This window comes from Trichechus manatus, unplaced genomic scaffold (genome assembly GCF_000243295.1).
Source record: "Trichechus manatus latirostris isolate Lorelei unplaced genomic scaffold, TriManLat1.0 scaffold00125, whole genome shotgun sequence".
In the NCBI taxonomy this organism is placed as follows: Eukaryota; Metazoa; Chordata; class Mammalia; order Sirenia; family Trichechidae; genus Trichechus; species Trichechus manatus.
Window position 1 is genome coordinate 1,454,216 of NW_004444061.1, and position 17,043 is coordinate 1,471,258.

The following is a 17,043-nucleotide window of genomic DNA, read 5'->3' on the forward strand; positions in this document are numbered from 1 at the left end:
TATATATATCAATCATCAGCATCACCACTCACAAAAGATAGAACTTAACCTCTCTAAACTGAAAATCAGGATAATTGCAGAACCTATTTCATAGAATTATTGTGAAGAAAAAATAGTGTTCAGGAAACTTAGCAGAGTTCTTGATTTAAAGGCTGTTACTGTGTTCAATAATGTATATTATAACTATGGTATATCAACACTTTAATATGTTTTAATATTGGTGCAACATGATTATATACAGTTGTAAGTAGACATGGCCACTTTCATAAATTTATGGGATCAAGCCCTTCATGAAAGAGGTTAAGAAATCTCACTCCAAAGGCACAACACTTGTATCTAAGAATCCAATCCTACATGTCATTGTTAACCTACACTATGTTATAGCCCTTTTTCAGAAAGCTTCTCTAAACAATTTTAAAATTACCATCTACACCAATTTTGCTAAAACTCCAATTTTTATCTGTATGTTAATTCAGACACTTTGAAAAAGAGAAAACAAATGGTTGCATGATTACCCCTCTATTCTATTTCAGTCCTAAAAACCATTCAAAACCACTTCGAAATAAATCTTAATGTTCAAACTAATGTAAAATATATTGCATGCACATAACTTTATCAAAATAATTATTGGAACTTTCATTCATATACAGCTTTTAAACTCAATTTACTAAAATGCTGTTTCCCAAATGCATTATACAGAACCGTAGACTTTCAGTGTGTTCAAATCGATTCGGAAAGTATTGCACTCTATATGTCCTTAGAGGAATCACAATGCCATTCTCATTATAACCTACTTATCTTTATGTAGTTCGGCATGTTCCAAGTAAATCTGACTATAGGGCACTTATAAACTTTACTATAAAAACTACTAATATCCCATGCAATATCTTTTGGGAAATGAAACAATAAAAAAATTGCCAATGCTCAAATTAAAATTTATTTAAATTAAGAATACTTTATTTATACTCCAGAAGATAAAGACTAAATTACAAAGTTACCAACTACATGACACAAAAAACTTTAAATATGATACATCATAAAATTTGCTTTCCCTTCTTGTATCTTAGAAACTAAAGTTTAACAGAACAGCAAAATCAGCTTAAAGCTAATCTATGAAGTTAATTCATGTAATATGTTCTCACTTACATATCTTGCAACAGCCTTCATTATAAAGCTTTACAAGACCTTCATTCTAGGAAGAGAGAAGAAAATAAGATAGTTAAAACAATGTTCTTCCATTTCCTATTAGACTAGGAAAAAAAAAAAACCTTCCCAATATTTTTATTAAATAAAGCATAACATATCTATAGGAAAATGATTGGAATTTATTTCTAATAAGAATATCTTTGTTCTTACAGTTAAGAACAGATATTTTTGTGTAACATTAAATTATCTCTAAATTAGTAGTATGAACAAGGATACAGAAAGATTAACCTACTTAAAAGACCAAGCTTTAAATGCCATGAAATATTTCTTACCAAAATAAAATAATAATAAATAATCTAAACAGAGACTACTCTATTTTTCAACTCTGTAAAATAATCTAAACTATTAGACTAGACTGCATTTCTAAATATAATTGAATGCTAAAATGACATATCTTTCTCTTTAATATTATTGAAAAAATTTCCCTGCTTTAGAATGGCTCTTGCCTAAGGCTGAATAAATGAATAACATTTTATACATTGTCTTTGGAATTCCTACAGTGAGTTGCCGATTGCTTATAATAAATTGCTCATTGAAATCAAATGAAAGAATAATTTCTTACTCTAAAAAAATGCTTCTGTGAAATAAGATGATGCTTAAGCTTCTTTCCAGAGCTAAAATTCTATGACTTTAGTACATACTATATCTGTTTATCTAGCCTTCATCGTTAAAAAGGTGTAACTTGGAAAAGAAATCAATGAGACTCTGTTACTCTTCTACACTTAAGAATATTCTTCCATACAACAAAACAAACCAATAATGCATTTTTCATTGGATATTATTATTGCCTAAATAATTAGTAAAACTACAAAGAATCTTTAAAAATAAAAATTGCACAACTTTAAAAAATATAGCTCCCAATAGACTCTGAGAGGGTGAGGAATTGGTAGAGCAAAATTAAAAAATCAGAAATGCTGTGACTTGTGCTAAGTTCTACAATGGTCTGTGCTCAGAAAGAGTAAGGCAAATTTCTCTTAAGCATTTATTAAAAGGTGAATGACAACATGAAACTGTTTGTTTTAGGAAGATAATTGGCTAAGCTCTGATTAATTGGCTTAGTAACCCATATTGGAAAACAGTTCATATCAAGCTAATCAAATGATTTTTCAATAACTCCTTGATCTACACATAAAAACCCAGAGATAGCAAAGTCTCCATTCAGAGAGAGTCAAAATTATTTGGGACACCCTATATAACTCAATATGGCAAACAGAGGCAATTACATAGCACTTTTATTTGTGTGTGAAAAGATAACATTTACCAAAATAAATAACCCACAATAAAACACCCTAATATGTATTTTCTCAACTATATTTGATACTAGATTTTTTTATTTATAACAAAGTACAAACCATTTTGCATTCAGTCTCATTGAAAGGGGGACAGACCATACTGTAGTTCAAAATCATTGCCCCTTCATCAGTTTTAACACATTCATATGTGGTGCAATTATAGTTCCAGGTACTCCCCTCCTAAAAATAAAAGGAGAAAGTAACAATTTTTTTCTTTTTAAAATATACTAGATTTCTTAAATGAAACATTTCCTATCCCACTGAATCAAAAATCAAATCAAGAGACAGTTTCTTGTGTCATAAAGTATATCTGAAAATGTCCCCAAATTTATCTAAAATGATTATATATGTTGTTTTATAATTAGCAACAAAATATTAGAGCAAGGCCTTTGACACTTGTCCACATGAGATAATTAATTTTGTAGTAGAAAGAAGCAAATAGGTGTCTGTTTCCACTATAAAATTAATTACCTAATTTGACCAAATGTCAAAGGGTCTTGCTCTAATATTTTCTCACTAATTATAAAACAACAACTCATATTACTTGTATGCCTCCTTTCTTAAGATTTGTTTATTCTTCCTTCCACTCCCTTATAACCCCAAAATTAAAAATCTCCTTGTATGATACTGTTTATTGACTTATGGTACTAATTTTGTATACCTTACAGTTATTTTAAAATCTATACCTATTTTTAATAATTTCTTAAATATAACAACCATTAGTCTCATTCTTGATTTCAGAATTTCTACTTAAAAATAAAATCAGCTGAAAATAATTATTAGATACTTATAAGGCTGTACTTTTTGGTCTGTATTTTTATTTTAATAATCCACATTTTAAAAACCTAGTAAAACTTTGGCCTGAAGATTCCTTGGGGACCAGTAAAGACTTTTTGATGATCCTGACTACTTCTGTTTCTGTAGGTTCTATCCTGATTTATGAATAGCTTTGTGTCTTCTATGAAAAGATCTACAAGTTCAGTGTAAAAGAAGATTATTTATCAAAAATTAATTGTTCCATAGAAATTAAATTTCTGGATAACGAAAGCTTACCCTTGAGACAGCCAAAAGTGGATGATCTTGATGTATATTTATCTATACTGCATTATATGTTGTGTTTTCAGAAAAATATTATAAATATAATTTGACCTTTTATTGAAATCTCAAGTCTATCACCATGAATATTAATTATATGCACCAATGTTTCCTGAATTGCTGACATCTTTAGAGTTTATGTTGTCCTTTTACTAAAGTCCTCAAATGGCCGTATTTTTCCAAGTAGTCCCTGATTTTTTTTTCTCTCACAGAACCTATGTCTTCTTGACACTTTATAAGCTTCTATCAAGACTTCTTCTTTTAAAAAATATATCATAAGACAGAAATACTGTTAGAGTAAAACAGATAAACATTACCAACAACATTAACACTATTTAAATCAACAACATTATTTTGCATACACCTGTGAGACAGGCAATCAGTTACGGCACAAGAGGGTAGTTTTTCATGTTTCATATTAAATAAAATGTACAGGTTTGGAGAAATCAGTCTTTTTTTTTTTCAGGTATTTGACTAATCCCATGTTGGTAAGAATACCAGAAATAAGTCCTCCAGATAATTAAACTATCAATGGCGTGGGAAGGACACTTGAAGAATAGCAATAATAAACTTAAGAAGCTGGAACTACCTTCAGATAATGTAAATTATAAACAGAATTTGTGATCCTTCTAAATCTAATGACACCATTAAAGAACTGCACTAGAATCACAAAGTTCCATTTTTCTATCCGAGCGAAGGAGTGGGTCAGTCTTCAAACTTGTATAGGCTTACTATGAATAATGGGAGAATTCCGAATTACTCTTACTGTTTTTGGTGAAAAGATGCGATGTAGCAATGGGATCCCTTGGATCCTTCAATAATTGACCCTCAGGATCACCTTTTTTAAAAAATGTCAAACACTCTAAATTTTTTCTCTTTTTTACTCATTGAAATTTTCCATGTCCGAAAAACGAAATTGCTAACATCTTGAGTTTCAGATTTCTATTAAAATGCTTCATTTCAAATGAGTAAATAAAATATCACTGATCTTATCCTTTGTAATGATTAGAAATCAGCATTTCCCAAAGTCCATTCCTTACATCTGGGGGAAAAATAAAAGTGAAGATCTACAATAAAATAAGTTTGAGAAACAAGTTAAATACGTTTTTCACAACATAAATTATCAGTTACTTTAAAATGAAGAAATGTAACTGTGCCTTGTGCATTGTATATATGTTGTATATATGTGTGTATTGTGTGTGGAGGGGTGTGTTTGTGTGTGACATTTCCAAAACTTATTCGACTAAAGCACAGAGAGTTATCCTCCAAGGAACACATTTTAGGAGATAAGGAATTCATACCTCATACATAACTGATGCTCCATTTTCCATGGGAAATTTGCAGGATACATTTTTGCAGGTACCACAACAATCATAATCACTTGGAGATGGAATGTATACCTGGTGCTGCATGTAATGATAAAACAAAGTCACGTGCACAGTACCAATATTTTTAAATGAGCTAGTTCCAAAGGTGCTTCCCAAATAACTATGCTCTCTCAGATAACCTGTAGGTATTTCCAAGGTGAATTCTGAAGACTTTCAAATAATAATTGACTTTATATAGCTGAATTAGAAGTGTAGTATATGTCAGCCTTTACATCTAGCCGTCAAGATTTATCAACCAGGTGTAACAACCTCAAGTCAAGCAAGCTGTAGACAATAAGACTCCTGAAGCTCAAGGAAAAGTTACAAGCTGAATTATATATATATATATTAGACATTAATAGGTTGTTGAAGAACTATTTAAGTATATATTTTTAACCAATGGAGTATTTACTATTTCAAATTCTGGAGATGCCATTTTCGGATTCACTAACTCTCACCGGCACTACTGATTAAAAATACTTACAATGTCACATTCTTTTGAACAATTCACCATTGTAAAATTCAGAGTGTGATAGCCTATATAGTTATCTTTTTCTTCCAGACACTCCACTGTATAGCAAAAGTCCCCTTCCAAATACTTTATCATAGATTGGCCAGGATTCAACACTGATACTTCTTGAAATACACACACATCATCCTTTTCTAAGAAAAGAGAAAAAAAAAAGTCAACCAGAAAATTCTATAGTTTTTTATTCATTAGTCAGTGGAATTTTAAGTCTGCCTTTTGATTGTGATAGGCCAATTTTTTAAAAAAAAAACAATGTCTTTACCTTTATATTATTGTTAATAACCCAAGAGTTTACTTAACAATTAACGTAGCACATTTATTCCTTTACATACAATAGGAAATTGATCTGTAAAATCAATTGCTGATCATTGTTTGAACTTCCTCAAAAAGCTAGATTTTATATAGCACGTTCCAGAATGAGATTTTAGGGATGGACAGGCTACTTTCTACTCCCTCTTCCAGAGACATAACAATTGTTGTAGGTGGATGTGGACAAATGCAAAATCTAATTCAATAGTAATAGGCTACTCCATGATGAGATTGTGTGATATTTCATGGCTTTTAATTATTATTTTTAGAGGAAATTTTCAATTTTTATGCTGTTGGAAAATAAAAAGTCATGTAAATCATATTACGTGATTGAGGTAGCTGATGTGCTATTGTATCTTTTAAAATGGTATATCAAGTTAGGCTGAGATAGCAATGAAAAACTCAGCTTAGAAGCTCTTTGTGCCTCTCCAACATTGAAGTTAAGCCCCCTCTCATCTAAAAATACAAAAATTTCAAGCTGTTAAAAAAGTCTTGTTTTCTTTTAGCTTATTTATAATTAATATGAAGATTTGTTATTTCACAGAAAAAAATCAACTTTAGCCTTGCTTTGCAATGTTAATATCAATAGCAATAAAACAATGGCAAAAAATCCTCATACTTTTTGAGGTTGTCTTTTAAAAATTCAATATAGACAGTGAGTTGAAGATAGTGGTGACGGAATAATTTGGAAAAGGATAGTGAGAACAGCAGCACAACTGGAAGAATGTAATCGATATCACTGAATTGTTCATGTAGAAACTTTCAAAATGGTGTAACTCTGGCTGTGTATATTTTCACCAAAAAAAAGGTCCTCAAGGTTGAGAAGGGAGAGTGTTGACATGTCATGGGGTTGTTAACCAATGTCATAAAACAATATGTGTACTGACTGTTTAATGAGAAACTATTTATTCTGTCCTTCATCTAAAGTACAATAAAAAAAAAAGTGTTGAAAAAAAATTCAATATAGAAGAATAAAATATAGTAGCAACTTAAAAAATCTGTGATGTCTCTGTAACAAGTAGTCATTTTTCTCTCCTGTTATCAAATTTCCCAGCACATTTAGAGATAATACAAAATAGCAAATTGAAAAATAATCACAAATTTTTATATTAAAAAATTAAGTGAATCATTTAAAATGTATTATACATCTCAAAGAAAATCATTTGTAACTTATTAATAGTGAACAACAAATACCAACAATATTCATTCAAAAGTAACAAAAAACATAGTTACCACATAAATACTGTACACATCCACAGTCACTCTGAAAGTTACGGTCAATTGTAGTAAATTCTCCCTATTAGAAAGATATGGCTTATTACATGACAATGGCAGAAAAAATACACAATATAACATCTAATAAATTCCCTAGCACATAGCTAGACACATAGCAGGTACCTAATACGTCTCAATACTAAACACGCTTCAATTAACCCAATGGTCATTTAATTAATAGCCCATGGAATAAACTCACAATAAACAACACGATCATGGATCACTCAAGCACTCTAAACTTCAATTGCCTTATCTACTAAATGAGTGAAAATATATGGTCTGTCCTAGCTTTAAAATTATAGTGTTTGATTTTGAGTTTCTAGGAGACAACTGGAGGGACAAGAATGCCTGGAAACTTTCCTTGGTGGAAATGTTTCTGATCTCCTCTATGGAGATTATCCTAGGCTCTCATATCTGCATCTGAGCAAGGCTCAGCATGTAAATTAGTAGCAGAAGAGTATAGTAATAGCACAGACTCAGGGGTGGGACTGCCTTTGTGCTGACCCTAGCTCTGCTACTTACTAGTATGTGATCTAGGGAAGTTATATAACTAGTGCGTTTTTGCTTCCTTCATCTCTAAAATGGGGTAATAATTCTATCTTTTAGGATGGTTGAGAGAAATGAATGGGCCAATATATGTAAGGAGCTTACAAGGGGGCCTGGCACCCAGAAAGTGCTGTATAACCTTTAGCTGTTGTCATGACACATGCTCAAACTTTTCCATATAGGATATAATCCAGATTCCGCTAAGCAAACCTGGGTGGCGGAAACACTTAAGCACTTGACTGCCAGCTGAAAGGTTGATGGTTTGAAACTATCCAGAAGTGCCCCAGAAGCCAAGCCTGGCGATCTGCTTATGAAAGGTCACAGCCTTGGAAACACTATGGAGCAGTTTTACTCTGCACAAATGGGCTCATCATGAATCAACTTGACAGCAACTAACAACAATAGATTCCTCGAAGAAAGCTTAGGGCCAGACTTAGAGTTTCCAGAATTACAATTTAAACATAAGTTTTGCTTGGATGCTTTACTTTTCATGTAAGATATCACTAACAAAATGCATTTGATTCTTGACACAAAAATTGATGAAAATAAACTCATAGTGATATACAGAAGGCGGCTTTTCAGACAACCTAATAATAGCTATAAGTAAGTTTCTTATAATACTTTACAAGTTGCAGTTTCCTAAACATTAACTCATTTGATGTTTTTATGCCTTTTGGTCATTACATCCACCATGTATCTATCAGTTTGTTGTACTGTGAGGGCTTCTGTGTTGCTGCGATGCTGGAAGCTATGCCTCTAGTATTTCAAATACCAGCAGGGTCACCCATGGTAGACTAAGACAGACTAGGAAGAAGGACCTGGCAGTCTACCTGTAAAAAAAATTGGCCAGTGAAAACCTTATGAAAAGCAGCAGAACATTGTCTGATGTAGTGCTGGAAGATGAGCCCCTCAGGTTGGAAGGCACTCAAAATACGACCAAAGAAGAGCTGCCTCCTCAAAGTAGAGTTGACCTTAATGACATGGATGGAGTCAAGCTTTCAGGATCTTTATTTGCTTATGTGGCACAATTGAAAATGAGAAGAAACAGCTACAAACATCTATTAATAATTGGAACATGGAAGGTACAAAGTATGAATCTAGGACAATTCGAAGTCGTCAAAAATGAAATGGAACGCAAAAACATCAATATCCTAGGCATTAGTGACCTGAAAGGGGCTGGTATTGACCATTCTGAATCAGACAATCATATGATATACTATGCTGTGAATGACAAATTGAAGAGGAATGGTGTCACAAAAGTAAAAGTAAAGTATTATAATGAAATATGCAATGACCTGGAGTTAGAAAGCAAAAAGGAAAGAGCATTCTCGGCACTTTTCAAGCTGAAAGAACTAAAGAAAAAATTCAAGCCTTGAGTTGCAATACTGAAGGATTCTACAGGGAAAGTATTGAATAATGCAGAAAGCACCAAAAGAAGATGGAAGGAACTCACAGAGTCACTGTACCAAAAAGAATTGGTCGACGTTCAACCATTTCAGGAGGTAGCATATGATCAAGAACCAATGGTATTGAAGGAAGAAGTCCAAGCTGCACTGACGGCATTGGCGAAAAACAAGGCTGCAGGAATTGACAGAATACCAACTGAGATGTTTCAACAAATGAATGCAGTGCTGGAGGTGCTCACTCATCTATCCCAAGCAATGTGGAAGACAGCTCCCTAGCCAACTGAATGGAAGAGATCGGTATTTGTGCCCATTCCAAAGAAAAGTGATTCAACAGAATGTGGAAATTATAGAACCATATCATTAGGATCACAAGCAAGTAAAATTTTGCTGAAGATAATTCCAGAATGGTTGCAGCAGTACGTCGACAGGAAACTGCCAGAAATTCAAGCCAGATTCAGAAGAGGACTTGGAACAAGGGATATCGTTGCTGATGTTAGACAGAACTTGGCTGAAAGCAGAAAATACCAGAAAGATGTTTACCTGTGTTTTATTGACTATGCAAAGGCATTCGACTGCGTGGATCATAACAAATTATGGGTAACATTGCAAAGACTGACAATTCCAGAATACTTAATTGGGCTCACATGGAACCTGTACATAGACCAAGAGGCAGTCATTCTAACAGAACAAGGGGATAATGCATGGTTTAAAATCAGGAAAGTTGTGTGTCAGAGTTATATCCTTTCACCATGCAATCTGTATGCTGAGCAAATAATCCGAGAATCTGGACTATATGAATAGGAGCATGGCATCAGGATTGGAGGAAGAGTCATTAACAGCCTATGATATGAAGATGGCACAATCTTGCTTGCTGATAGTGAAGAAGACTTGAAGCACTTACTGAGAAGATCAAAGACTACAGCCTTCAGTATGGATTACACCTTAACATAAAGAAAACAAAAAATTCTCACAACCAGACCAATAAGCAGCATCATGATAAACAGGGAAAAGACTGAAGTTGTCGAAGATTTCATTTTACTTGGATCCACAATCAATGCCCATGGAAGCAGCAGTCAAGAAATCAAATGACATATTGCATTGGGCAAATTTACTGCAAAAGACCTGTCTTAGTCATCTAGTGCTGCTCTAACAGAAATACCACAAGTGGATAGCTTCAACAAAGAGAAATTTATTCTCCCACAGTCTAGCAGGTTATAAGTCCAAATTCAGGGTGTTAGCACCAGGGGAAAGCTTTCTCTCTCTGTCGGCTCTGGAGGAAGGTCCTTGTGATGCATCAGTCTTCCTGTGGTCTGGGAGCATCTCAGCACAGGAACATCAGGTCCAAAGGATGCACTCTGCTCCTGGCACTGCTTTCTTGGTGATATGAGGTTCCCATGTGTCTCTGCTCACTTCTCTCTTATATATCTCATAAGAGACTGACTTAAGACACTATCCAATCTTGTATACTCATCAGTATAACTGCCGTTAATCCATCTTATTAGACCAGAGTGATTGAATTTACAACACATAAGGAAATAATATCAGATTACAAAATGGTACACAATTATACAATACCGGGAATCACGACCCAGCCAAGTTGACAGATACTCTGGGGGGACATGATGAAATCCGTGACAAGACCTCTCTCAAGTGTTGAAAAGCAACACTTGAGTACTAAGATGTGCCTGACCCAAGCCATGATATTTTCAATCACCTCATATGCATGCAAACCTGGACAATGAATAAGGAAGACTGAAGAAGAATTGATGCATTTGAATTAAGGTACAGGCGAAGAATACTGAATATACCATGGACTGCCAGAAAACAAACAAGTCTGTCTTGGAAGAAGTACTGCCAAAGTGCTCCTTGGAAGTTAGGATGGCAAGACTTCATCTCACATACTTTGGACATGTTATCAGGAGGGACCAGTCCCTGGAGGACATTATGCTTGGTTAGATAGAGGGTCAGTAAAAAAGAGGAAGACCCTCAACAAGATGGACTGACACAGTGGCTACAACAATGTGCTCAAACATAGCAATGACTGTGATGATGGCGCAAGACCAGACAGTGTTTCACTGTGTTGTACACAGGGTCACTATGAGTCAGAACTAACTCGACAGCACCTAACAACAACAAGTCATTACACAATTTCAATGAGGTTCGAAATAAAATTTCAGGATTATGGAGTTAAAAAATAATCACAAATCAAGTTCTCCCAGTGCGTAAGCTACTCTAAAAGAATAAACAGGTGTTAGGCTCACACTGACTCGTCTAGGTCACTTACCCTCCTGTTTTATAATAGAGAAAGCCACAATGCTTCCTGTGTCCTCTCAAGCTTAGACTTAAATCCTCTATTCTTCTTTTCTATACTTATGTCCTTTGAGATCTTATTCACAGATTTAGCTACAATTTTATTCTCCTAAGTACCCAGTTTCACCAAAAGAAATATCCCCTTGCTTGTTGTACCAGTATTAAATATTACATCGAATATGATCATATTCTTTTGCCCCCAAGGTGAGCATCCCTCTCCTTCAGAATCAGTAGCAAAAGATTCATTAACTCCCTTACATTGTTTCTACTTTTTAGCTAATATGGCAGTGCTGCTATGAACATTTGTTACAAGTTTTTGCATGGACAAAAGTTTTCATTTCTTGTGGGTATATATACCTAGGAGTAGAACTGCTGGGTCATATGGTAACTGTATGGTTAACCTTTTCTGGAACTGCCAGGCTATTTTCCAAAATGGCTACACCATTTTACATTTCCACAAGCAGTGTTTGAGAGTTCCACTTTCTCCACATCCTTGCTAACATGTATTAGTATCTCTTTTTTTTTTAGCCATTCTAATGAAAGTGAAGTGGTATCTCACTGTGGTTTTACTTTGCATTTCCTTAAAAACTAGTGATTTTGAGCATCTTTTCATGTGCTTATTGGCCATTTGTATACCTTCTGTGGAGAAATGTCTTGAATATATCTATACAATAGAATATTATTCAACAATAAAAAGGAATGAAGAACTGATACATGCTACAACATGGAAAAACCTTGACAATATTATGCTAAGTGAAAGAATCCAATCACAAAATACCACATATTGTATTCTGTTATTTGAAATTTCCAGATTATGCAAATTCATGGAGACAGAAATTAGATCAGTGGTTTCCTAGGCCTAAGGTTAGGGGAAAATGTGTAGTGACTGTTAACAGGTGGGTGTAGGGTTTCTGTCCGGGGTGATAAAAATGATCTTAGTGATGGCTGTACAACTATGTGAATATACTAAAAACCATTGAATTGCATACTTTAGATGGGTCAATTGTATGATATATGAATTACATCTCAATAAAGGTGTTATTTAAAAAATAAAACAATGCAAAGGCCTAATACACTCTTTAGACTGAAATACATTTGTTGTCTATGTGAATAAACTAATGATTTTTTTTTTTTAAATCACCTTAGGTACTGAAAGAAACATTTAGGCCAGCATTCTGAATGAGTACTTAGAAGCAACAAGTACGATCAATACTTGTGTAGACCCATGAATTTAAAACTAAATCATCATACGTGGAGGGTTACATATATATATATCTGGGAAAAATGTGCAAGGATTTTGAAGCGCTACTTATGTTTTGTGTGCCTTGCAAAGTGCCAGTCATATAATAAGCACCCAATAAATGCTTGGTACTTTGAGTAATGTCAAAATTCGATTCATAATGAATATTCAGATATTGAGACTTAGGCCAGCATCTATTACAAAGTTTGGGAAGAGAGAAAAACACAGAGAAAAGAGAGTGGAGAATGGTAGAAACATATGGGGAGTGGCGGGAGGGACAGGACAAGAGAGGGGCAGACAGGAATGTGGTTACTGTTCAGGCCAAGACAGATGTTAAAAGCACCACAAAAAAAAAAAAAAAAAAAAAAGCATAGTCATACATGTAGAAAATAATCAAACAAGAGAATTTTTATGAAAGTATTTTTTAAACTTAAACATTGGCACTTTTTTAAATAAAAGCAGTGGCATTTGAAGAGAGGTTCTGTTGCTTTAAAAAGTGTCTTGTTTATTTCCCAGAGCGTAGTTGATAAAACATAGGGAAACACCTTTCTGGTATTCTCTGCTTTCAGCCAAGATCCATCTAACATCAGCAATGATAACCCTCATTCCACATCCTCTTCTGAATCTGGCTTGAATTTCTGGCAGTTCCCTGTCGATGTACTGCTGCAACCACTTTTGAATGATCTTCAGCAAAATTACACTTGCTTGTGATACTAATGATATTGTTCGATAATTTCTGCATTCTGTTAGATCACCATTCCTTGGGATGGGCACAAATATGGATCTCTTCCAGTTGGTTGGCTAGATAGCTGTCTTCCAAATTTCTTGGCATAGAAGAGTAAGCACTTCCAGCGTTGCATCCATTTGTTGAAACATCTCAATTGGTACTCCATCAATTGCTGGTGCCTTGTTTTTTGCCAATGCCTTCAGTGCAGCTTGGACTTCTGCCTTCAGTACCATAGATTCTTGATCATATGCTACCTCCTGAAACGGGTGAATGTCAACCAATTCTTTCTGGTATAGTTACTCTACGTATTCCTTCCATCTTCTTTCGATACTTCCTGCATGGTTCAATTTTTTGCCCAGAGAATCCTTTGATATTGCAACTTGAAGCTTGAATTTTTTCTTCAGTTCTTTCAGCTTGAGAAATGCCAAGTGTGTTCTTCCCTTTTGGTTTTCTAACTCCAGGTCTTGGCAGATTTCATTATAATACTTTGTCTTTTCTAGCCGCCTTTTGAAATCTTCTGTTCAGCTCTTTTACTTAATCATTTCTTCCATTGACTTTAGCTACTGTACATTCAAAAGTAAGTTTCAAAGTCTCTTCTGACATCCATTTTAGTCTTTTCTTTCTTTCTTGTTTTTCTAATTACCTTTTGCTTTTTAATGACCTGTGTTTTATTGACTACCCAAAGGCATTCAACAGTGTGGATCGTGACGAATTATGGATAACATCGTGAAGAAGGAAAATTTCAGAACACTTAATTGCGTTCATGTGGAACTTATATATATACCAACAGGCAGTTGTTTGAACAGAACAAGGTGATACTGCATGATTTAAAATCAGAAATCTCTTCACCATACTTATTCAATCCATATGCTGAGCAAATAATCTGAGAAGCTGGACTATATGAAGACAAATGTGGCATCAGGATTGGAAGAAGACTAACCAACAACCTGTGACATGCAGATGACACAACATTGCTTGCTGAAAGTGAAAAGGGCTGGAAGCACTTACTGATGAAGACTACAACTTTCCATATGGAGTAAACCTCCACATAAAGAAAACAAAAATTATTACAACAGGACCAATAAGCAAAAGCATGATAAACGGAGAAAATATTGAAGTTGTTAAGAATTTCATTTTACTTGGATCCATAATCAACACCCATGGAAGCATCAGTAAAGAAATCTAATGATATATTACACTGGGAAAATTTGCTGCAAAAGAGTCCTTTAAAGTGTTAAATAGCAAAGATGTCACTTTGAGGACTAAGGTGCACTTGACCCAAGCCATGGTATTTTAAATTGCTTCATATGCATGCAAAAGCTCGACAATGAATAAGAAAGACTGAAGAAGAATTTATGCATTTGAATTGTGGTTTTGGCAAAGAGTACTGAATATACCATGGACTGCCGGAAACACGAACAAATCTGTCTTGGAAGAAATACAGTTAGAATGCTCCTTAGAAGCAAGGATGGCAAGACTTTTTCTCACATACTTTGGACATGTTATCAGCAGGGACCAGTACCTAGAGAAGAACATTATGATTGGTAAAGTAGAAGGTCAGTGAAAAAGAGTAAGATCCTCAACAAGATGGGCTGACACAGTGACTGCAACAACGGCCTCAAACATAGCAACAATCGTGAGGATGGTACAGGACCAGGCAGCAATTCATTCTGCTGTGCCATGAGTCAGAAATAACTCAACAGCACCTAACAACAACAGCTTTGAACTAGAAATTCTGAATGATATCTCTAAGAATACACAATCTTTGAGAAGGAAAAAAAGAAAGAAAGAAAAAACTTTGTGAAAGGAAATACGTCTTCTCTGATAAGTAAGGCCAGAAATCCAGTATGTTTCTGAAGGTAATATTTAAATATAACAAAGATACATAAAGTACTATGGATCACATTTAATGGTTAAATAAGTGACACCAGAGTCATAACTATTATTTCTAAAAATTAAATCTTAGGAATTTCTTTAAGGTTTACATGTTCATGAATAACTAATATGAAGGTACAGGCAGTTACATGTTTATACCTCCTCCTCCTCTACAAAAGATACATTATCAGTGTACTTCCTTGCAGATTCATTGGGGATTCCTTTCAATATTAAGATAATTTTTCAATGTTTTGTGTCCTATTGAGATCAGTAACCCTAAGTAGATAAAAGACTAGTAGATTCAGTCTCCAGTGGTAAAAATAAGTCATTGCATTTTCTCATCTTAAATAAAATATAAAAGGTTGACTGCTCTCTTATACCAGAACAGAGTATTTTAATCTACTTCAGTATAGTGTAATTAGAATGATTCCATTAGCTCTGAGAAAAATCTGAAATGAAAGCTATAAAAGAAGAATAAACTGATTTAATAATATGACAAGTCATTCAAAATATACATTCTTACCACTTTACAAGTTGGTATAACAAGATTTTCACAGCTACATTCTAAAAGGCAAAAATAAACATATTTAGATTGATCAAAAACATTAACATAATTTAATAAAACTTTAAAATATGAAAGTTAGTTACCACAATGCCATATTGGACAACATTGACCAGATACATTTTCTTTCACAAGTTTCATATCTTCTGCACAGTTGAGTAGTGGCATAGGGCAAAGATTCGGCTCACAAACTAAATAGAAAGATTACAAGGGTAAAAGTTAACTTCGTGTTGTAATAGCCAGTTCTCATTACCCAGCATTTTGCTCAGTGCCGTTACTGATGTAGTGCATTGACTCATCTCTCCCTGGTGCTGCCTCTCCTAGCACCCAATTTCCATGTGTTGGTGAGAACAGAGCAAGTGACTCATAGGGAGGTACAACAACAGTAGTAGTGCTGGGACAGCTCTTTGGGTGAAGTGCCTTGAGGAATGGCAGGGGTGCAAGAAGAGAGAGGAAGTCAAGAGGATGTAGAATCATCTGGACATCTAGAAATTCTACAACGATAAGAAAGCAATAGCTAATCTATTTTTAGGAGACAATTATATTATCCATGAAGAGCTCTTAGATGTGTAAAAATAGTACATGTATTTAATACATATTTTCATATATAAGAATTCAGCTGCGAGCATGGTCAACATGGCAGAGTAGTTAGATGCTTCCTATATCCCTCTTACAACAAAGACCTGCAAAAACAAGTGATTTGATTCTATGTGAACATCTGGCAGCCCTGAACAAGGCAAGGTTAAGAAATCCATCTGAGTGATACGGGAGAGGAAGCCCATTTGGAAGAAGTGACGAGGGCTAGAGCCACAGTGGTGAAACTGCAGAGCCACAGCCACGCCGGTCCGTGGTGAAGCAGGCAAACAGCTGTGCTGTGCACGTGCTCGGGAAGCAGTTTCCACATCAAGAGAGACCTGGCAGCAGAGATTCTGCTTGGACACTCTGAACCAGTGAAGAGCAGCTCCCAAGAGGCTAGGATAAGTACATGCGTGCACCCTTTCATGGGGATTAAAAAAAAGCCCATTTGGGAAAAACCTCTCTCCCTTTTACCGCCTCCCTCCACGCTCTGCACCAGAAGTCTGCTGGGCCGGAAGTAGATCCCAAAAGGTACCCTGACCCATTCACCTGGCCTTGGAGAGGGAACAAATAAGCTGCTGGCTCCCCTAGGCCAGGAACACAGGGTCAGGTTGGCACAGCTCCTTTGCTGGCCACAGGTATTAGGGGTCCCAAGACTTTGAGTGCCTTACACCCCTGTATAGACTTGTGGGGACCCATCTCAACAGCGTTAGCCCTCACTGCCACAG

General features: G+C 35.0%; 1 protein-coding gene across 1 annotated transcript in view; it reads right to left on the reverse strand.

The window, feature by feature from the left end:
* Window positions 1–17,043, reverse strand: part of OTOGL (otogelin like) — a 200,727-nt gene that overhangs the window by 2,635 nt on the left and 181,049 nt on the right. The window contains exons 51-57 of the mRNA XM_004384611.2: window positions 15,826–15,930; window positions 15,701–15,741; window positions 7,032–7,095; window positions 5,445–5,623; window positions 4,895–4,999; window positions 2,559–2,678; window positions 1,147–1,192 (exon numbers count right to left, since the gene is read on the reverse strand). Coding sequence (XP_004384668.1) covers window positions 1,147–1,192; window positions 2,559–2,678; window positions 4,895–4,999; window positions 5,445–5,623; window positions 7,032–7,095; window positions 15,701–15,741; window positions 15,826–15,930 — 660 coding nt within the window. The remainder of the gene's footprint in view (window positions 1–1,146; window positions 1,193–2,558; window positions 2,679–4,894; window positions 5,000–5,444; window positions 5,624–7,031; window positions 7,096–15,700; window positions 15,742–15,825; window positions 15,931–17,043) is intronic.